The sequence below is a fragment of the Dendropsophus ebraccatus genome, chromosome 13 (assembly GCF_027789765.1).
Source record: "Dendropsophus ebraccatus isolate aDenEbr1 chromosome 13, aDenEbr1.pat, whole genome shotgun sequence".
Lineage (NCBI taxonomy): Eukaryota > Metazoa > Chordata > Amphibia > Anura > Hylidae > Dendropsophus > Dendropsophus ebraccatus.
Genome location: NC_091466.1, coordinates 80,179,602 through 80,202,958, shown reverse-complemented (window position 1 = coordinate 80,202,958; position 23,357 = coordinate 80,179,602). Strand labels below are relative to the sequence as shown.

Here is a 23,357-nt window from a genome sequence, read left to right as displayed (position 1 = left end):
TAGATAGGAGATAGATAGATAGATAGATAGGAGATAGATAGATAGATGATAGATAGATAGATAGGAGACAGATAGATAGGAGATAGATAGATAAATAGATAGATAGATAGATAGATAGATAGGAGATAGATAGATAGGAGATAGATAGATAGATAGATAGATAGATAGATAGGAGATAGATAGATAGATAGATAGGAGATAGATAGGAGATAGATAGATAGGAGATAGATAGGAGATAGATAGGAGATAGATAGATAGATAGATAGGAGATAGATAGGAGATAGATAGATAGATAGATAGATAGATAGGAGATAGATAGATAGATAGATAGATAGGAGATAGATAGATAGGTAGGAGATAGATAGATAGATAGATAGATAGATAGATAGATAGATAGGAGATAGATAGATAGATAGGAGATAGATAGGAGATAGATAGATAGGAGATAGATAGATAGATAGATAGATAGATAGATAGATAGATAGGAGATAGATAGATAGATAGATAGATAGATAGATAGATAGATAGGAGATAGATAGATAGATAGATAGATAGATAGATAGGAGATAGATAGATAGGTAGGAGATAGATAGATAGATAGATAGATAGATAGATAGGAGATAGATAGATAGATAGATAGATAGATAGATAGGAGATAGATAGGAGATAGATAGATAGGAGATAGATAGATAGATAGGAGATAGATAGATAGATAGATAGATAGGAGATAGATAGATAGATAGATAGATAGATAGGAGATAGATAGGAGATAGATAGATAGATAGATAGATAGAGAGATAGATAGATGATAGATAGATAGATAGGAGACAGATAGATAGGAGATAGATAGATAAATAGATAGATAGATAGATAGATAGGAGATAGATAGATAGGAGATAGATAGATAGGAGATAGATAGATAGATAGATAGGAGATAGATAGATAGATAGATAGATAGATAGATAGGAGATAGATAGATAGGAGATAGATAGATAGATAGATAGATAGGAGATAGATAGATAGGAGATAGATAGATAGGAGATAGATAGATAGGAGATAGATAGATAGATAGATAGATAGATAGGAGATAGATAGATAGATAGATAGATAGATAGATAGATAGATAGATAGATAGATAGATAGATAGATAGGAGATAGATAGGAGATAGATAGGAGATAGATAGATAGATAGATAGATAGATAGATAGATAGATAGATAGGAGATAGATAGATAGATAGGAGATAGATAGATAGATAGATAGATAGATAGATAGGAGATAGATAATAGATAGATAGATAGATAGATAGATAGATAGATAGATAGATAGGAGATAGATAATAGATAGATAGATAGATAGATAGATAGATAGATAGGAGATAGATAGATAGATAGGAGATAGATAGATAGATAGATAGATAGATAGGAGATAGATAGATAGATAGATAGATAGATAGGAGATAGGAGATAGATAGATAGGAGATAGATAATAGATAGATAGATAGATAGATAGATAGATAGATAGATAGGAGATAGATAGATAGATAGATAGATAGATAGATAGATAGATAGATAGGAGATAGATAGATAGATAGATAGGAGATAGATAGATAGATAGATAGATAGATAGATAGATAGATAGATAGGAGATAGATAGATAGATAGATAGGAGATAGATAGATAGATAGATAGATAGATAGATAGACTTTGCACCATTCCCATCAATGGAACTGAGGTGCAATACAACACAACACGACCTAATACCCCCCTCATACCCCAATACCCCGAGCCCCCCTCATACCCCCGAGGCCCTCCCCATACCCTGCCCCCCCAATACCCCGAGCCCCCCCCCCTCATACCACGAGGCACCCCCATACCCTGCCCCCCCAATACCCCTCCCCCCTCCCCCCCCCATGATGAGAAGCCTCTGTTCCCCTGATATGGATGTGTGATTATCAGTTAATCAATACCGGAGGAGAGGAGCCGGATGGACTAAACTTTGGATTGTCAAATATTGACCTGGAGGCCGAGTGCGGACGTTCCTCCCCGGATCGGGGGATTCAGGACTGAAGAGTCAACAGGTGAGAACTTAGATTTTCATTGTAAAAACTTTTATCCTTTTAGAATCTGAATCATTTTATCATGTTTCTCCAAAACTACACCTTCCAGCATACCCCGACCACTGACCTAGTCTATTGTAATATATATACAGAGCACTACACCTTCCAGCATACCCCAACCACTGACCTAGTCTATTGTATTATATATACAGAGCACTACACCTTCCAGCATACCCCGACCACCGACCTAGTCTATTGTATTATATATACAGAGCACTACACCTTCCAGCATACCCCGACCACTGACCTAGTCTATTGTAATATATATACAGAGCACTACACCTTCCAGCATACCCCAACCACTGACCTAGTCTATTGTATTATATATACAGAGCACTACACCTTCCAGCATACCCCGACCACTGACCTAGTCTATTGTATTATATATACAGAGCACTACACCTTCCAGCATACCCCGACCACCGACCTAGTCTATTGTAATATATATACAGAGCACTACACCTTCCAGCATACCCCGACCACTGACCTAGTCTATTGTAATATATACACAGAGCACTACACCTTCCAGTATACCCCGACCACCGACCTAGTCTATTGTATTATATATACGAGCACTACACCTTCCAGCATACCCCGACCACTGACCTAGTCTATTGTAATATATATACAGAGCACTACACCTTCCAGCATACCCCGACCACTGACCTAGTCTATTGTAATATATATACAGAGCACTACACCTTCCAGTATACCCCGACCACCGACCTAGTCTATTGTATTATATATACAGAGCACTACACCTTCCAGCATACCCCGACCACTGACCTAGTCTATTGTATTATATATACAGAGCACTACACCTTCCAGCATACCCCGACCACCGACCTAGTCTATTGTATTATATATACAGAGCACTACACCTTCCAGCATACCCCGACCACCGACCTAGTCTATTGTATTATATATACGAGCACTACACCTTCCAGCATATCCCGACCACCGACCTAGTCTATTGTAATATATACAGAGCACTACACCTTCCAGCATACCCCGACCACTGACCTAGTCTATTGTAATATATATACAGAGCACTACACCTTCCAGCATACCCCGACCACCGACCTATTCTATTGTAATATATACACAGAGCACTACACCTTCCAGCATACCCCGACCACCGACCTAGTCTATTGTAATATATACAGAGCACTACACCTTCCAGCATACCCCGACCACGGACCTAGTCTATTGTATTATATATACAGAGCACTACACCTTCCAGCATACCCCGACCACTGACCAAGTCTATTGTAATATATATACAGAGCACTACACCTTCCAGCATACCCCGACCACCGACCTAGTCTATTGTAATATATATACAGAGCACTACACCTTCCAGCATACCCCGACCACCGACCTAGTCTATTGTATTATATATACGAGCACTACACCTTCCAGCATACCCCGACCACCGACCTAGTCTATTGTATTATATATACGAGCACTACACCTTCCAGTATACCCCGACCACCGACCTAGTCTATTGTATTATATATACAGAGCACTACACCTTCCAGCATACCCCGACCACCGACCTAGTCTATTGTAATATATACACAGAGCACTACACCTTCCAGCATACCCCGACCACCGACCTAGTCTATTGTATTATATATACGAGCACTACACCTTCCAGTATACCCCGACCACTGACCAAGTCTATTGTAATATATATACAGAGCACTACACCTTCCAGCATACCCCGACCACCGACCTAGTCTATTGTATTATATATACGAGCACTACACCTTCCAGTATACCCCGACCACTGACCAAGTCTATTGTAATATATATACAGAGCACTACACCTTCCAGCATACCCCGACCACTGACCTAGTCTATTGTAATATATATACAGAGCACTACACCTTCCAGCATACCCCGACCACTGACCTAGTCTATTGTAATATATACACAGAGCACTACACCTTCCAGCATACCCCGACCACCGACCTAGTCTATTGTATTATATATACGAGCACTACACCTTCCAGTATACCCCGACCACTGACCAAGTCTATTGTAATATATATACAGAGCACTACACCTTCCAGTATACCCCGACCACTGACCTAGTCTATTGTAATATATACACAGAGCACTACACCTTCCAGCATACCCCGACCACCGACCTAGTCTATTGTATTATATATACGAGCACTACACCTTCCAGTATACCCCGACCACCGACCTAGTCTATTGTAATATATATACAGAGCACTACACCTTCCAGCATACCCCGACCACTGACCTAGTCTATTGTAATATATATACAGAGCACTACACCTTCCAGTATACCCCGACCACTGACCTAGTCTATTGTAATATATACACAGAGCACTACACCTTCCAGCATACCCCGACCACCGACCTAGTCTATTGTATTATATATAAGAGCACTACACCTTCCAGTATACCCCGACCACCGACCTAGTCTATTGTAATATATATACAGAGCACTACACCTTCCAGCATACCCCGACCACCGACCTAGTCTATTGTATTATATATACAGAGCACTACACCTTCCAGCATACCCCGACCACTGACCAAGTCTATTGTAATATATATACAGAGCACTACACCTTCCAGCATACCCCGACCACCGACCTAGTCTATTGTATTATATATACAGAGCACTACACCTTCCAGCATACCCCGACCACCGACCTAGTCTATTGTAATATATATACAGAGCACTACACCTTCCAGCATACCCCGACCACTGACCTAGTCTATTGTAATATATACACAGAGCACTACACCTTCCAGCATACCCCGACCACCGACCTAGTCTATTGTATTATATATACGAGCACTACACCTTCCAGTATACCCCGACCACTGACCAAGTCTATTGTAATATATATACAGAGCACTACACCTTCCAGCATACCCCGACCACCGACCTAGTCTATTGTATTATATATACGAGCACTACACCTTCCAGCATACCCCGACCACTGACCTAGTCTATTGTAATATATACACAGAGCACTACACCTTCCAGCATACCCCGACCACCGACCTAGTCTATTGTATTATATATACGAGCACTACACCTTCCAGTATACCCCGACCACTGACCAAGTCTATTGTAATATATATACAGAGCACTACACCTTCCAGCATACCCCGACCACTGACCTAGTCTATTGTAATATATACACAGAGCACTACACCTTCCAGCATACCCCGACCACCGACCTAGTCTATTGTATTATATATACGAGCACTACACCTTCCAGTATACCCCGACCACCGACCTAGTCTATTGTAATATATATACAGAGCACTACACCTTCCAGCATACCCCGACCACCGACCTAGTCTATTGTATCATATATACGAGCACTACACCTTCCAGTATACCCCGACCACCGACCTAGTCTATTGTAATATATATACAGAGCACTACACCTTCCAGCATACCCCGACCACTGACCAAGTCTATTGTAATATATATACAGAGCACTACACCTTCCAGCATACCCCGACCACCGACCAAGTCTATTGTATTATATATACAGAGCACTACACCTTCCAGCATACCCCGACCACCGACCTAGTCTACTGTAATAAAAATACAGAGCACTACACCTTCCAGCATACCCCGACCACTGACCTAGTCTATTGTATTATACATACAGAGCACTACACCTTCCAGCATACCCGACCACCGACCTAGTCTATTGTAATATATATACAGAGCACTACACCTTTCAGCATACCCCGACCACCGACCTAGTCTATTGTATTATATATACAGAGCACTACAACTTCCAGCATACCCCGACCACTGACCAAGTCTATTTTACTATATATATATATATATATATATATATATATATATATATATATATAGGTTTCCATCACATCCTCCCTTTCCCATCTTCCTCCTGTAACATATATAAAGGTTTTAATCATGTCCTCCCTTTCCCTTCTTCCTCCTGTAACATATATAAAGGTTTCCATCATTTCCTCCCTTTCCCTTCTTCCTCCTGTAACATATATAAAGGTTCCCATCATGTCCTCCCTTTCCCTTCTTCCCTCCTGTAACATATATAAAGGTTTCCATCATTTCCCTTCTTCCTCCTGTAACATATATAAAGGTTTCCATCAGGTCCTCCTTTCCCTTCTTCCTCCTGTAACATATATAAAGGTTTCCATCAGGTCCTCCTTTCCCTTCTTCCTCCTGTAACATATATAAAGGTTTCCATCATGTCCCTCCTTTCCCTTCTTCCTCCTGTAACATATATAAAGGTTTCCATCATTTCCTCCCTTTCCCTTCTTCCTCCTGTAACATATATAAAGGTTTCCATCATTTCCTCCCTTTCCCTTCTTCCTCCTGTAACATATATAAAGGTTTCCATCATGTCCTCCCTTTCCCTTCTTCCTCCTGTAACATTTATAAAAGTTTCCATCATGTCCTCCCTTTCCCTTCTTCCCTCCTGTAACATATATAAAGGTTCCCATCATGTCCTCCCTTTCCCTTCTTCCTCCTGTAACATATATAAAGGTTTCCATCAGGTCCTCCTTTCCCTTCTTCCTCCTGTAACATATATAAAGGTTTCCATCATGTCCCCCCTTTCCCTTCTTCCTCCTGTAATATATATATATAAAGGTTTCCATCATGTCCCCCCTTTCCCTTCTTCCTCCTGTAACATATATAAAGGTTTCCATCATGTCCTCCCTTTCCCTTCTTCCTCCTGTAACATATCTAAAGGTTTCCATCATGTCTTTCTTTCCCTTCTTCCTCCTATAACATATATAAAGGTTCCATCATGTCCTCCCTTTCCCTTCTTCCTCCTGTAACATATATAAAGGTTTCCATCATGTCCCCCCTTTCCCATCTTCCTCCTGTAACATATATAAAGGTTTCCATCATTTCCCTTCTTCCTCCTGTAACAGATATAAAGGTTTCCATCATGTCCTCCCTTTCCCTTCTTCCCTCCTGTAACAGATATAAAGGTTTCCATCATGTCCCTCCTTTCCCTTCTTCCTCCGGTAACATATGTAAAGGTTTCCATCATGTCCTCCCTTTCCCTTCTTCCTCCTGTAACATATATAAAGGTTTCCATCATGTCCTCCCTTTCCCTTCTTCCCCCTGTAACATATATAAAGGTTTGCATCATGTCCTCCCTTTCCCTTCTTCCCTCCTATAACATATATAAAGGTTTCCATCATGTCCTCCCTTTCCCTTCTTCCTCCTGTAACATATATAAAGGTTTCCATCATGTCCCTCCTTTCCCTTCTTCCCTCCTATAACATATATAAAGGTTTCCATCATGTCCTCCCTTTCCCTTCTTCCTCCTGTAACATATATAAAGGTTTCCATCATGTCCTCCCTTTCCCTTCTTCCTCCTGTAACATATATAAAGGTTTCCATCATGTCCTCCCTTTCCCTTCTTCCTCTTGTAACATATATAAAGGTTTCCATCATGTCCTCCCTTTCCCTTCTTCCTCCTGTAACATATATAAAGGTTTCAGTCATGTTCTCCCTTTCCCTTCTTCCTCCTGTAACATATATAAAGGTTCCATCATGTCCCCCCTTTCCCTTCTTCCTCCTGTAACATATATAAAGGTTTCCATCATGTCCTCCCTTTCCCTTCTTCCTCCTGTAACATATATAAAGGTTTCCATCATGTCTCCCTTTCCCTTCTTCCTCCTGTAACATATATAAAGGTTTCCATCATGTCCTCCCTTTCCCTTCTTCCCTCCTGTAACATATATAAAGGTTTCAGTCATGTTCTCCCTTTCCCTTCTTCCTCCTGTAACATATATAAAGGTTTCCATTATGTCCTCCCCTTTCCCTTCTTCCCTCCTATAACATATATAAAGGTTTCCATCATGTCCCTCCTTTCCCTTCTTCCTCCTGTAACATATATAAAGGTTTCCATCATGTCCTCCCTTTCCCTTCCTCCTCCTGTAACATATATAAAGGTTTCCATCATGTCCTCCCCTTTCCCTTCTTCCTCCTGTAACATATATAAAGGTTTCCATCATGTCCTCCCTTTCCCTTCTTCCTCCTGTAACATATATAAAGGTTTCCATCATGTCCTCCCTTTCCCTTCTTCCTCCTGTAACATATATAAAGGTTTCCATCATGTCCTCCCTTTCCCTTCTTCCCCCTGTAACATATATAAAGGTTTCCATCATGTCCCCCTTTCTCTTCTTCCTCCTGTAACATATATAACGGTTTCCATCATGTCCCCCTTTCCCTTCTTCCTCCTGTAACATATATACAGGTTTCCATCATGTCCCTCCTTTCCCTTCTTCCTCCTGTAACATATATACAGGTTTCCATCATGTCCCTCCTTTCCCTTCTTCCTCCTGTAACATATATACAGGTTTCCATCATGTCCATCCTTTCCCTTCTTCCTCCTGTAACATATATAAAGGTTTCCATCATGTCCCCCTTTCCCTTCTTCCTCCTGTAACATATATAAAGGTTTCCATCATGTCCATCCTTTCCCTTCTTCCTCCTGTAACATATATAAAGGTTTCCATCATGTCCCCCTTTCCCTTCTTCCTCCTGTAACATATATAAAGGTTTCCATCATGTCCCCCTTTCCCTTCTTCCTCCTGTAACATATATAAAGGTTTCCATCATGTCCCCCTTTCCCTTCTTCCTCCTGTAACATATATAACGGTTTCCATCATGTCCCCCTTTCCATTCTTCCTCCTGTAACCTATATAAAGGTTTCCATCATGTCCCCCTTTCTCTTCTTCCTCCTGTAACATATATAACGGTTTCCATCATGTCCCCCTTTCCCTTCTTCCTCCTGTAACATATATAAAGGTTTCCATCATGTCCTCCTCTTTCCCTTCTTCCTCCTGTAACATATATAAAGGTTTCCATCATGTCCCCCTTTCCCTTCTTCCTCCTGTAACATATATAAAGGTTTCCATCATGTCCCCCTTTCCCTTCTTCCTCCTGTAACATATATAAAGGTTTCCGTCATGTCCCCCTTTCCCTTCTTCCTCCTGTAACATATAGGCGGAATTATGACTTACCGATAATTCACTTTTCATTAATCCCCATGACAGCACCTACACATGGAGACATACCAACTTAGACTTTTAGGGAGGGACCACTGCTTGGAGCACCTTTCTCCCGAGAAGCCAGATCTTGAGAAGTGCCAACGTGCAACCGATAGTGCCTGTAGAAAGTGTGAGGCGAGGACCAGCTTGCTGCTTTAGGCTGCTGATCTTGCTGCCCATGAAGCTGCCGTAGCTCTTGTAGAGTGTGCTTTAATACCTGTAGGGGGATCCTTCCCCATAGAAGTGTAGGCTTCACAGATTGCCATCTTAATCCATCGAGCAATAGAGGATTTTGTCGCTTTCTTGCCCTTGTTTGGGCCTTGGAACTGTATAAGAAGGTTTTCATCCTTTCTCCAGGCTTTTGTAGTATCTAGGTACTGTAAGATGGCTCGTTTAACATCGAGACGGTGAAAGGCTTCTTCTTTCTCATTCTTTGGGTTGTCACAGAAGGATGGTATCACAATATCTTGCGATCTGTGAAAATCTGTAACCACTTTAGGAAGAAAAATTGGGTTAAGTTTAAATACAATCCTATCATCTAAGATGGTACAGAAAGGTTCCATGATTGTTAAGGCTTGAATCTCTCCCACCCTACGTGCTGTGGTAATGGCTACCAAAAAAGCTGTTTTGAGTGTGAGATATTTTAATGAGACTTCATTTAGGGGTTCAAAAGGTTCCTTTGATAATCCAGATAAGACTATATTTAAGTCCCATGGGGGAGAGAGATTTTTAATGTTTGGTTTGATTCTTGCCACCGCTTTAAAGAACCTTCTGACCCATCTGTGATCTGCGATTTGAGTATCATAAATGCAACCTAGCGCTGAAACCTGTACTTTTAGCGTGTTGATAGAAAAGCCTTTATCCAGCCCGTCTTGAAGAAAATCAAGGATCCTGGGGATATCTGGATGTAGCATGTCCGGAGGAAAGTCACCACACCATGATTGGTATTTTTTCCATTGTTTTAGGTAGATGGAGGAGGTGACTTCTTTTTTGTTTTTTAGAAGAGTCTCTACCACTCTTGGCGAGAGGCCTTTGGCTGACAGGAGGGACTTTTCAAAAGCCAAGCCGCTAGATGTAGATTTTCCAGATTCTGATGACGTAGAGGGCCCTGGGTCAAGAGATCTTTCTGAAGAGGAAGCAGGATTGGATCTTGAACCGCCAGTGACTTTAACAGACTGTACCATGCTCTTTTGGGCCACAGTGGAGCTATGAAGATTACTGTGGTCTGACCTGACCGTATCGTCTGTAAAGCTTTTGGAATGAGCGGTAGAGGGGGAAACGCATACGCAAGTTTGAAAATCCATTCTTGTTGAAGTGCGTCCAGGGCCATCGGCCGATCTAGCCGATTCAAAGAGCAGAATGTTTTTACTTTTCTGTTTGCTTTGGAGGCAAATAGGTCGATCTCTGGATAGCCCCACCTGTCTACTAACATGGAGAATATCTGGGAATTCAATTCCCATTCTCCTGGAAGAACCTGGTGACGACTTAAGTAGTCTGCCACCACATTCTCTGTCCCTTTGAGGTGAACCGCAGAGATGGATGACACCTTCTTTTCTGCCCAGGAGAAAATTTGTTCTGCTAGGGATTGGAGTTGGGATGATCTGGTGCCTCCTTGATGTCTCAGGTATTCCACCACAGTTGCATTGTCTGTAAATATTTTGATATCTTTCTGGATAAGGAATGATTCGGCACTCTTCAGCGCCTCTAGTACTGCTCTCAATTCCATGTAGTTTGATGACTGACGTTTGTGATTCTTTCCACTGACCCTGAAAATAGAGGCCCATGAGATGTGCTCCCCAACCCCATAGGCTGGCATCCGTGGTAATCTGAATGGTTGGTTCTTGATTCCACCGAATTCCTATTACAAGGTTCTTCTCTGCCATCCACCAGATAAGAGAGGATTTCACCTTTTGCGAGATCGTCATCTTTTTGTCCAGAGACAACGGAGACCTGTCCCAACATTGTAGAATGCTCTTTTGCAGAGTTCGGGTGTGATGTTGACACCAGGGCACTGCAGGGATGCAGGATGTCATCAGCCCTAAGAGGGACATTGCGTTTCTGATTGATGTCATGGTTTTCTTCCTGAAATCTCTTACCTTTGAGGTTAGAGAGCATACTTTCTCTTCTGGAAGAAAAGTCATTTGGACTCGAGAGTCTAGGATCATTCCTAGGAACTTCTTCCCGGAAGACGGAATCAAATCTGACTTGGCAAAATTTACTATCCACCCCAGGTCCTGAAGGCATTCTACCACAACCTGAATGTGTGTGTTTAGAATTAGGGGAGAGGGGGCAGTAATAAGTAGATTGTCCAAGTAGGGGACTATGGTTATATCCCGTTGTCTCAGATGTGCCACCACCTCCAGCATAATCTTGGTAAATAACCATGGGGCGGATGAGATCCCGAATGGAAGGCACCTGAATTGATAATGTAGGGTCTGGTTCTCTGTTTTCACTGCAAATCTGAGGAATTTCTGGTGAGAGGTATGGATCGGGACGTGGAAGTATGCGTCCTTCAGGTCTATTGTTACTAGGGCTGCGTTCTGATGTATCAGAAGGATAGTTGTTTTTATCGTCTCCATCTTGAATTTTTTGGGCCTCAGGAATCTGTTCAGGTATTTTAAGTTTATAATTGTCCTGAAGGTCCCGTTGGGTTTGGGGACTAAGAATAGATTGGAATAATGCCCCAATCCGATTTCCTCCTGAGGTACTGGAACAACTGCGCCTAGGTGAATTAGATCTTCTACCCCTTCCATTAAGCGATTCCTCAGAGTGCGGGATTGACATGGGGTAACCTGAAATTTTGGGGGGGGACGAGTCGAGAAATCTAGGAGATACCCCTCTTTCAAGATGTTTAAAATGAATTGATTTTTTGTCACTTTCTCCCAATTGGTGGTGAAGAGAGAAAGTCGTCCCCCCACCTGAACACAGTCATTTATCTTTATTTTCGGAGGAGGGGTTGAGGAGGAAACCTCTTCCCTTACCTCCTTTAGCGTAGGACCATCTGCCACTTTTACCTTTCCCTTTGTACTCCTGCTTTTTCTGGGTATAGGGACGAAAAGGTTTCTTATCCTTTTGTGCCTTTTTGTATGGAAAGTCTTTCTTTCTGTCAGCCGCCTTCTCTAGGATGTCCTCCAGTACAGGTCCAAACAAAAGGTTTCCCTGGAATGGAATTTGGCAGACTTTATTTTTAGATGCAATATCCCCATGCCAATGTTTCACCCATAATGCTCTTCTTGTGGCATTGGATAAGGCCGCTGATTTAGCTGCCATTCTCACGGATTCTGCCGAAGCATCAGCCAAGAACCCTGCAGCCATTTTAAGTAAAGGCATGGTAGCTAACAGTTCTTCTTTCGACGTTTTGCCTGCCATATGATTTTCTAACTGTTCTAACCATATATATAGTGATCTAGCCACACTAGTGGCAGCGATATTTGGGTTTAGAATGGCCGTGGAGGCTTCCCAGGACTTGCGTAGAAGACCCTCCATCTTTCTGTCCATAGAATCTTTTAACTGAGTAGCGTCCTCAAAGGGTAAATCAGTTTTTTTGACAACTTTGGCCACCTGTACATCAATTTTAGGTAGATTAGTCCATGACTCAGAATCAGCTTCATCAAAAACAAATCTCGATCTAAATTCTTTAGAAATTTGAAGTCGTTTCTCAGGTTCTTTCCATTCAGAAAAAATTAGATCTTTAATGTTTTGATGTATTGGAAAAACCTTTCTCTTTTTTGGTTTTAAACCGGCAAACATTGCGTCTTGCGCAGAAAGGGTTTGTTCAATATCATCTAATTCCATGAGAGATCTGACCGCCTTAATTAACGTGTCAGTATCCTCAGAAGAGAAACAGAATTTCCCTGGTTCCTTCTGGGAAATACCCTGAGACGACTCCATAACCACATCATCAACATTATCATCATTATTATCATCATCATCTTTGTTTTCAGTTATACATTCTGATTCTGAGTCTGAAATATCCCATGATTTACGTTTTTTAGCAGGTGGAGCTTTATCTGAAACAGTGGGGGACCCCGGCTGGGCCAGAGGTGTAACAGCTGGGTTATTAGGAACCAGTCTGGCCATAGAGGCCTGGATTTCCCGGCGTATTATGGCCTTCAATTCTTCTGAGACAGATACTTGTGCAGGAGGGTTCAGTTTTGCACGGCAGATTTTACATAGCATTTTAGTATATACTTCAGGTAGTGCAGCAGCGCATCCAACACAGCATTTCTCTTTGCCCCTTGATTTTTTTGGAGCCTCCATATCTCCCTATAAAGAGAAGGAGAAACCAATATGATAGGAATCACCCTGGAGGACTAACTATCACAACGCCCTTAAATGAGTATTTTGTATCTCTACTCACTGAACCAGCTGGTGGGCTTCTCTCTGCAGCCTCCCCACACTCCTCAGCAGCGTCCATCACACAACACAGCAGGACACAGTGGGCTTCTCTCTGCAGCCTCCCCACACTCCTCAGCAGCGTCCATCACACAACACAGCAGGACACAGTGGGCTTCTCTCTGCAGCCTCCCCACACTCCTCAGCAGCGTCCATCACACAACACAGCAGGACACAGTGGGTTACTCACCAGTCTTGTAGCTGCAGAGATTCAAATTTGGCGCCGAAATCGCGGGGCCGCGCCGCCTCCTCACTTCCGGGTAGCTGAGGACTTCTCCCGGCGTCCGCATGATGTCATCAACGTGCGCCCGTACCACGTGCATGCATCGGCGCCCGCATGCGCAGAAGTATCCACTACCGCCAGGGGGAACGCCACAGGGGAGCCGCAATGGAACCCGAGGGCTCTGCGGCGTCTTGTAGCTCCCCCGCATAAACTCCCGGAGCGCCGCAGGGGGAGCGGGGACCGGAGGCACCCAGAAGATGCGACCGACACAGGCTGATACTGGGAAGGACCCTTAGGCCGTTCCACAAGCCCCGTCCCAGGACCCGTGACCACACAGGATCACAGGTAACCTCTGTGTTCCTTGATCCTGTCAGGAACAGGAAAAACACTGAGGGGAACGATGGGAAGTGCCCTTTTAACCTCTTTGTGTTTCCTGTTCCTAATAGGGTCAAAGGTGACATCCTCCATGTGTAGGTGCTGTCATGGGGATGCACTGAAAATAAAGGTTTCCATCATGTCTTCCCTTTCCCTTCTTCCTCCTGTAACATATATAAAGGTTTCCATCATGTCCCCCCTGTCCCTTCTTCCTCCTGTAACATATATAAAGATTTCCATCATGTCTCCCCTTTCCCTTCTTCCTCCTGTAACATATATAAAGGTTTCCATCATGTCCCCCCTGTCCCTTCTTCCTCCTGTAACATATATAAAGGTTTCCATCATGTCCTCCCTTTCCCTTCTTCCTCCTGTAACATATATAAAGGTTTCCATCATGTCCTCCCTTTCCCTTCTTCCCTCCTGTAACATATATAAAGATTTCCATCATGTCCTCCCTTTCCCTTCTTCCTCCTATAACATATATAAAGGTTTCCATCATGTCCCCCCTTTCCCTTCTTCCTCCTGTAACATATATAAAGGTTTCCATCATCCCCTCCCTTTCCCTTCTTCCTCCTGTACCATATATAAAGGTTTCCATCATGTCCTCCCTTTCCCTTCTTCCCTCCTGTAACATATATAAAGGTTTCCATCATGTCCCCCTTTCCCTTCTTCCTCCTGTAACATATATAAAGGTTCCCATCATGTCCTCCCTTTCCCTTCTTCCTCCTGTAACATATATAAAGGTTTCCATCATGTCCCCCCCTTTCCCTTCTTCCTCCTGTAACATATATAAAGGTTTCCATCATGTCCCCCCTCTCCCTTCTTCCTCCTGGAACATATATAAAGGTTTCCATCATGTCCTCCCTTTCCCTTCTTCCTCCTGTAATAAATATATAAAGGTTTCCATCATGTCCTCCCTTTCCCTTCTTCCTCCTGTAACATATATAAAGATTTCCATCATGTCCTCCCTTTCCCATCTTCCTCCTGTAACATATATAAAGGTTTCCATCATGTCCTCCCTTTCCCATCTTCCTCCTGTAACATATATAAAGGTTTCCATCATGTCCTCCCAGCACTACACTACACCTCCCAGCATAACCCGACCACTGGACAACTCTATTGTAATAGATATAGAGCACTACACCTCCCAGCATAACTTGACCATATGGAACACTACAACTCCCAACATGACCCATCCATCTCAGATGATTAACCCCCTCTGGTATCTCAGGGTGCAGCCATGTTGGACACACGTTGGACCTTGCTCTTCGTTCTCCTGGTGGGGGTTTGTCTGGCCAGTGGTGGCATCAAGGGAAACAAGTCAAAGAAGGAGAAACAGAACCAAGACGTATCTCAGAGACTGGAGGAACCTCCTCTAAGCGCCATGAATGACTCCACCCAAATCTCCGTAATGGATATATCAAACATGAACGGCGACTTTGGCTTCAACCTCTACAGAAAAATGGCCGACAAACACGACAACAACATCTTCTTCTCCCCTCTCAGCATCTCCTTCATTCTGGCCTCCTTGATGGTTGGGACCCGGGGAGACACTTACGAGGAGCTCCTGACTGGTCTGAACTGGGACGCCCTGAAGAAGAGCAAACAAGTCACCGAGCTGCTGCCGAAGCTCCTGAGAAACCTGCGGGACGTTGTGAGGAGCAGCGACGGCTACGAGCTGGAGCTGGGCAGCCTCTCCTTCGTCCACCATTTCTTCCCTCTCCATGAGGAGTTTGTCAATGAGACCAGCTTGTATTTCGACATGGAGTTCAGGAGTCTTGACTTCAATGACCCGGAAGCCAAAAACATCATCAAAGAATTCATCATCAAAAAGTCGCGAGGCAAAGTGACCGAGCTCCAAGACGAGATCGACCCCCAGACCAAGATGCTTCTTCTGGACTACATCTTATTTAAAGGTATTGACCGATCATTGGAGACGGGATCCAGAGTCTGCTACAGATCCATAGTGAGTAGTGCAGAGCGGCCGTGCTCAACTATTCGGGGCCGGCAACGTTCTCCAAACCTGAACGCTCAGCATATGGATCCAGCCGTCTGGGGAAGTCGAATGCCGCTATACGGAGTCCTGGAAAACATGGATTCCGCCTTAGGCCTTATGCATGTGTTCCTGGCAGCTCTTAGGCTGCGTCCAACTTCTCCAGATGCCGGGAGTCAAATGCCGAGTGCTCGGACGTTGCAGAAGCCGATCAGTGTCCACTGTGCACTAATCGTGAGGATTGCTAGATCCTAAGTATTATAGGTAGAAACAATGGCCGCCTCTCCACGTGTACTAGAGGACACTGGGCCTAAAGAACCTCATGACTAAGTAGCCAAAGCACAGTGACAGGAAGTGTAGTCATAGGGACGCAGCTACAGAGACTCATTTCACATGAGAGATGCTAGAAGGAGTCAGTGCATGATAGGATTTGTAGTTGGGGCGCTACAGGTTGTGGCCGTTGTTATAGAATACATAGACGAGTGCTGCTATCGGACACCAGACAGTATCTCTGCCCAATAACTTTGTCTTTTAGTTCTCGCTTTTCTTTAGTCCCTTAAAGGGATTGTCTGTGAGCTGTGTCTGGGATTGCTGCCCATTGAAATAAATGGGGCTGAGCTGCAATCCCAGACACAGCCTGTGGGCAGGTGTGGCGCTGTCTTGGTAAGAAATCTGCCCCGTTCCTCTAATCCTCAGGTCATGTGGCTCCTCTCGCCGTTCGTTCTGCTCAGCACATCGGTTAACCGCATTGTGTTCATTTTCTTAGGTAAATGGCAAATTCCCTTTAAACCCGATTCAACGATGTCCGATTCCTTCTTCATCAACAAATATCACTCAGTGAAAGTGCCGATGATGTACAAGACGGACAAAGTCGCCTCCTTGTTCGATAAGTCGCTGTCCTGCACCGTGCTGAACCTCCCGTACAGAGGGGGCGCTCACATGCTGGTGGTCATGCCGGAGAAGGGGGGAGACTTTGACGCATTAGAGGATGGATTGTCCATGGAGCTTGTCACCACGTGGCTGGGGAGGATGAAGAGCAGGTAGGGAGCCGGGCAGGGGGTGGTGACCAATCCTCCTCCTCATGGAAGCAGGGATCTAGGATGCTGTATGATTAAAGGGGAAGATCATACATTTACAATAGACGGAGCTCCTAGTGGTGTCCATTGGCCACACAGCCAACCGCGAGAACAATGACTTGGGGCAGTACGGTGGCAAACGTCAGACCCCCATCTATAAGACCTCTGCGAATGAGGTAATGGAGGAAGGAGAAACTTGGGAATAAAGAGGATAAGTAAGAACATGGCCTTATTCTTCGAGAAACAGCGCCACCCTTGTCCTCAGTTTGAGTGTGGTATTGCAGCTCAGTTCCATTGTCGTGTATAGAGACAAGTTGTCATACCGCACACAGTCTGAGGACAGGGGTGGCGCTGTGCTTTCCCTCATCCTGGATAACCCTCCGAGGTGGGAGGGGGCTTATGTGCCATATAGTGCAACAAAGCTGATCATCTGGGTAGGATAGAAAACCTCTCACATATTTATCCGTCTCCACCAGGAAAACCGATGTTTTCTTCCCCAAATTCCGTCTGGACCAGAAGTATAATCTGAAGTCTCAGCTGGAGGAGCTCGGCATTAAGGACGTGTTTACCGGGAAGGCCAATTTTACCGGCATGACCGAGAAGAGGAACCTGAGACTGTCTGAGGTAAATATCATACAGGAGGCTTAAAGGGGTTGTCCAGGCTTAGAAAAACATGGCCGCTTTCTTCCAGAAACAGTGCCCCTCTTGTCCTCGGTTTGAATGCGGTTTTGCAGCTCAGTTCCAGTTGGTAAATGGAGCTGAATAGTAATTAGAGATGAGCGAACTGTTCGGACTTTTGGTCTGCCGGCATTGGCGCTCTCTTGCGCTCCCGGGAATATGCGGCCAGGATATTCCTGGGAATCAATGTTAAAATCCCTGGAATATCCTGGCCGCATATTCGCGGGAACGCAACTATGGGGCCGGGATCACAGGCATGACGAGAGAGCGCCGATGTGTCGGACCAAAAGTCAGACTGTCCGCTCATCTCTGATAGTAATACCACACACCGCCTGAGGACAGGGATGGCGCTGTTTTTTGGATAAAAGGAGCGTGTTTTTAACCCTGGAAAATCCCATGATAGGAATTGTAGTTTTGAAACTGCTGGAGGGCGGCAGGTCCCCCATCTCTATAGGGACCCCCGTCCAGAGCTGATGACACCAAGACGATCAGTCACCTATGTCCCATGTAACGCCCCCTACAGGCTGACATCTTCCAGTGCTGCCCTCATGGGATGAAGCCCCCATATGATTGATCTGATTGATCCGACATTGGTACGTGTGTGTATCTCTGTGCCATGCAGACACGGTCAGCTCTTACGCAGCTCTCGAGCTGGGGTTCTGACGGCCGCATGGTCCAACATGGCAGCTGTCCATAAAGATTTCCCATGAGCAGCCAGGTCTAGGTTCTTCCCATCACCACCCTGATATCACATGTCCCCATTGACACACATGGCCTTAAAGGGATTGTTTAAGCATGGTTAAATCAGATGTGTACTTACATCTCTGTAGAGTTCTGCTCCTCCACAATCACTTCCTGGTTTCCTCTGAACTTTGACCCTGCTGCTGCCAATCAACAGGTCAGACACTTTCCCACAATCCCCCTTGCTTACATGTATAGTGTAGACCAGTGCTTCCCAACCTTTTCCACCTCGGGGCACACCTTGGGAAAAAAAATTTCCTCGGGGCGCCCCTACTAAATAATGTTCTAGAAAATAAGAAAACCGTCATACAGTGACTCACAGGTGACGTCTTCTTTGATCTGAGGAGTCACTTTCCCTTTTCCTCTCCATCCGCCATAATGATTTCTTCCAGATACTTTTCATCCCCTTAGAACCTGCGAGACAAACAATTTAGGCTCCGCACATTTCTAGCAACTTCCTTTCCTTTCTCCCCCCTGTAGGCTCCCAAAGTAACTGCACTGTGTGGGATGCCCCCTGTATGTAGGATCCCCTGCTGTGATCAACTAATAATGCCCCCAGAGGTGCCCCCTGTATGTAGGATCCCCTGCTGTGCCCCCATGAGCTAATAATACCCCTAGAGGTGCCCCCTGTATGTAGGATCCCCTGCTGTGCCCCCTGTATGTAGGATCCCCTGCTGTGCCCCCATGAGCTAATAATACCCCTAGAGGTGCCCCCTGTATGTAGGATCCCCTGCTGTGCCCCCATGAGCTAATAATACCCCTAGAGGTGCCCCCTGTATGTAGGATCCCCTGCTGTGCCCCCTGTATGTAGGATCCCCTGCTGTGATGAGCTAATAATGCCCCCAGAGGTGCCCCCATGAACTAATAATGCCCCAGAGGTGCCCCCATGAACTAATAATGCCCCCAAAGGTGCCCCCATGATCTAATAATGCCCCCAGAGGTGCCCCCATGATCTAATAATGCCCCCAGAGGTGCCCCATATACTAATAATGCCCCCAGAGGTGCCCCCATATACTAATAATGCCCCCAGAGGTGCCCCCATATACTAATAATGCCCCCAGAGGTGCCCCCATATACTAATAATGCCCCCAGAGGTGGCCCCCATATACTAATAATGCCCCCAGAGGTGCCCCCATAAACTAATAATGCCCCCTGCTCTGCCCCTTAAAAAAACAAACATCCTACCCACCTAATCCGCGCTGTGGCTGCAGGCAGCAGCTCTTCCTCCTCCTCTTCGGGCTCCATCTTGCGAGCCGCGGGGACGGGACTTCCGGCAGGCGTGATGACGTCACATGATCACGCCTGCCGGAGAGGTCACATCCCGGCCTCCCATAGGCTGCTGGTATGAAGTGCCGGCGGCCTATGGGAGTGAATATAGGAGTAGGACGCTGACACTTCCTGCTCCTGTATTCTACTTACTTTAATGTTCCGCCCGCTCATAGTGCGGGCGGAACATCAAAGCGCTCTGTGCATCCCGAGAAGCTGCACGGCCGCAGCTTCTCGGGATGCTTAAAGAGACAGCGTGCATTTCCCACCGGGATCCCGCGGCACCCCTGGCGGGTTCTCCCGGCACACCAGTGTGCCGCGGCACCCCGGTTGGGAAACGCTGGTGTAGACCAACTGCTGAATGACTGTCCGTCATGGGGACCTGTAGCTCTCATGTTTTATTACAGAATTCATCCATTTACACTTATTTAGCTCCCTTTACCACAATCATATAGAAAGGTCGGAGTTCCCCCATAGTCTTCAGGCACACGTTATACAAGCCCCGGGATGCACTCAGATTTGCCTTCCTGTCGATCTCTAGGTCACCCAGAGAGCCGTGATCGACGTGGATGAGATCGGGACAGAAGCCGTGGCTGTCACTGGAATAGACATTGTGGCCTACTCACTGCCGCACACCATCCGCCTGAACCAGCCCTTCATGTTCATGATCTTCAGCGAAAACTACAGATCTCTGCTGTTTCTTGGGAGAATTATGGATCCCACCAAATCTTAATGGCTCAGCCAATGCTTACCAGTCATAAAGAAGGACTCCGCCCAAAGGATTGCTTCTCACTTCTCCCACTCTTACCCTTTGAGTGTACAATTTTGCATCCACTTTTTGATTGCTCCAAGCCATCTGAAAATGAGGAAACTGTGCAGACAGTTGTGACTAAACATCTCCCATGAGTAATGTCTACAGCCCGTGTGTCTCCATGGTTACAGACTGCATACAAACCCTGTGTAGTCAGATTCAGCAGTCATGTCTTACTCTGCCCCCTTTGACCTAATCTGTGAACTTCAGGAGAAAAGTCAGAAGAAAGGAGCATGTGATTTCAGGATCTGACTACACAGGGATTGTTCGTAGTCTGTAACCATGGAGACGCATATATGTCTGTATACTACCTGTAAACACAAAACCAATGGAAATCTGTGATCAGAAATACTTGCAATGTTTCTTCATGGTTTATTTCAGATGTTTTGGTCCATTAAAATGGTTAAAGTGTCTATCGCCTTTAAAGAAGAGGTGTGGCCAAAACAAAAAACACATTGTAGGCAAGGGTGTGGGGGGAACATAATAAAGAATCAGTACTTACCCATCTCTGTGCCCCCGTAGTGCTGCGCCTCTGCTTCCAGACCCCCGCTGGCCTTCTGCAGCTCCTGCCAAATCACAGGCTCAGTCAGGCGGGACACTGTTGCAGTCACTGACTGGCTGAGCGGACCCCGGGGCACAGGGATGGGTAAGTATAGATTCTTTATGTTCCAGCGACCATGTTCCAGTCTCCATGTTTTTTTTTGGCCCAGATTATAGACTTGTTGCATGATAACCTGATATACACTCACCGGCCAATTTATTAGGTACACCATGCTAGTAACGGGTCGGACCCCCTTTTCCCTCAGAACTGCCCCAATTCTTGGTGGCATAGATACAACAAGGTGCTGGAAGCTTCCTCAGAGATTTTGGTCCATAGTGACATGATGACATCACACAGTTGCCGCAGATTTGTCGGCTGCACATCCATGATGCCAATCTCCCGTTCCACCACATCCCAAAGATGCTCTATTGGATTGAGATCTGGTGACTGTGGAGGCCATTGGAGTACAGTGACCTCATTGTCATGTTCAAGAAACCAGTCTGAGATGATTCTAGCTTTATGACATGGCGCATTATCCTGCTGAAAGTAGCCATCAGATGTTGGGTCCATTGTGGTCATAACGGGATGGACATGGTCAGCAACAATACTCAGGTAGGCTGTGGCGTTGCAACGATGCTCAATTGGTACCAAGGGGCCCAAAGAGTGCCAAGAAAATATTCCCCACACCATGACACCACCACCACCAGCCTGAACCGTTGATACAAGGCAGGATGGATCCATGCTTTCATGTTGTTGGCGCCAAATTCTGACCCTACCATCCGAATGTCGCAGCAGAAATCGAGACTCATCAGACCAGGCAACGTTTTTCCAATCTTCTACTGTCCAATTTCGATGAGCTTGTGCAAATTGTAGCCTCAGTTTCCTGTTCTTAGCTGAGCGGAGTGGCCCCCGGTGTGGTCTTCTGCTGCTGTAGCCCATACTGTGTACTGTGCGTTCAGAGATGCTCTTCTGCCTACCTTGGTTGTAACGGTTGGCTATTTGAGTCACTGTTGCCTTTCTATCAGCTGGAACCAGTCTGCCCATTCTCCTCTGACCTCTGGCATCTACAAGGCATTTCCGCCCACAGAACTGCCGCTCACTGGATGGTTTTTCTTTTTCGGACCATTCTCTGTAAACCCTAGAGATGGTTGTGCGTAAAAATCCCAGTAGATCAGCAGTTTCTGAAATACTCAGACCAGCCCTTCTGGCACCAACAACCATGCCACGTTCAAAGGCCTCAAATCATCTTTCTTCCCCATACTGATGCTCGGTTTGAACTGCAGGAGATTGTCTTGACCATGTCTACATGCTTAAATGCACTGAGTTGCCGCCATGTGATTGGCTGATTAGAAATTAAGTGGTAACGTGCAGTTGGACAGGTGTACCTAATAAAGTGGCCGTTGAGTGTAGATGTAGCCATATTAGAGACCTATGTCCCCCACTCACTGTGAACAATATCCACGGACGCCTCTCCGGTCGGCAGGAGACAAATAATTCTCTCATTGATTCTAAATATAATAACATATTTAAACGCTGGACTTTAATTTTTTATCCGTTTTCTCTCAGTCTGTAACCTAGACTGACATGGAGGGAGGAGGCAGCAGGGATAGCTCCTAGGGTGCGGGTGGGATGTCATGTGGGCATGCTTAGCTTGGTGCAGAAGTGCTTACCCCTTCTATACTTAAAGCGGTATTCCTTCATAATACAAAGTGGAAACTGCCCTTAAAGGGAACCTGTCTCCCAGGTAGTCCCCAGTTGCTTCTCCTCACCCCACCAGCCTTGACTGACAATCTTCTGTATACCCAGACAGGCTGAGATCTGTCAGTCAAGGCCAATGGGGAGGAGGGAAGTCACTAGGTACTGCTCTCATGACTCAGGCAGCATGAAATTGATGACAGGTTCCATTTAAAAATAAAAAAGGCATACTCACCTGCCCTGATCTCCTGGAGCTGCTGCTGCCTTGCGGTCCCCACTTCCTCTGACTCTGCAGGAAATACCTGCTCAGCCAATTTCCTGGTAGTGACCCACCTCAGCTGATTACATGGCAGGTGGACACATCAGAGAAAACAGAG

At 45.2% G+C, this 23,357-nt stretch overlaps 1 protein-coding gene across 1 annotated transcript; it reads left to right on the top strand.

Moving 5' to 3' along the window:
* Positions 1-1,997: 1,997 nt before the first annotated feature.
* On the top strand, positions 1,998-22,816 carry SERPINA10 (serpin family A member 10). Its single transcript, XM_069951117.1, has 5 exons — positions 1,998-2,079; positions 15,411-16,095; positions 16,939-17,212; positions 17,725-17,872; positions 20,475-22,816. Exons 2-5 carry the CDS (start codon positions 15,420-15,422, stop codon positions 20,664-20,666), a joined length of 1,290 nt encoding a protein of 429 aa, XP_069807218.1. The 5' UTR covers positions 1,998-2,079; positions 15,411-15,419; the 3' UTR covers positions 20,667-22,816.
* The last annotated feature ends 541 nt before the right edge of the window (positions 22,817-23,357 follow it).

What these genes read in the sequence shown, in the direction of transcription:
- SERPINA10 (XM_069951117.1), top strand. Translation starts at nt 15,420, where the DNA reads ATGTTGGACACACGTTGGACCTTGCTCTTCGTTCTCCTGGTGGGGGTT. An exon ending in CTGGGGAGGATGAAGAGCAG is followed by an intron (nt 17,213 to 17,724) that starts GTAGGGAGCCGG and finishes CGTCTCCACCAG; the next exon opens with GAAAACCGATGTTTTCTTCC. An exon ending in GGAACCTGAGACTGTCTGAG is followed by an intron (nt 17,873 to 20,474) that starts GTAAATATCATA and finishes GTCGATCTCTAG; the next exon opens with GTCACCCAGAGAGCCGTGAT.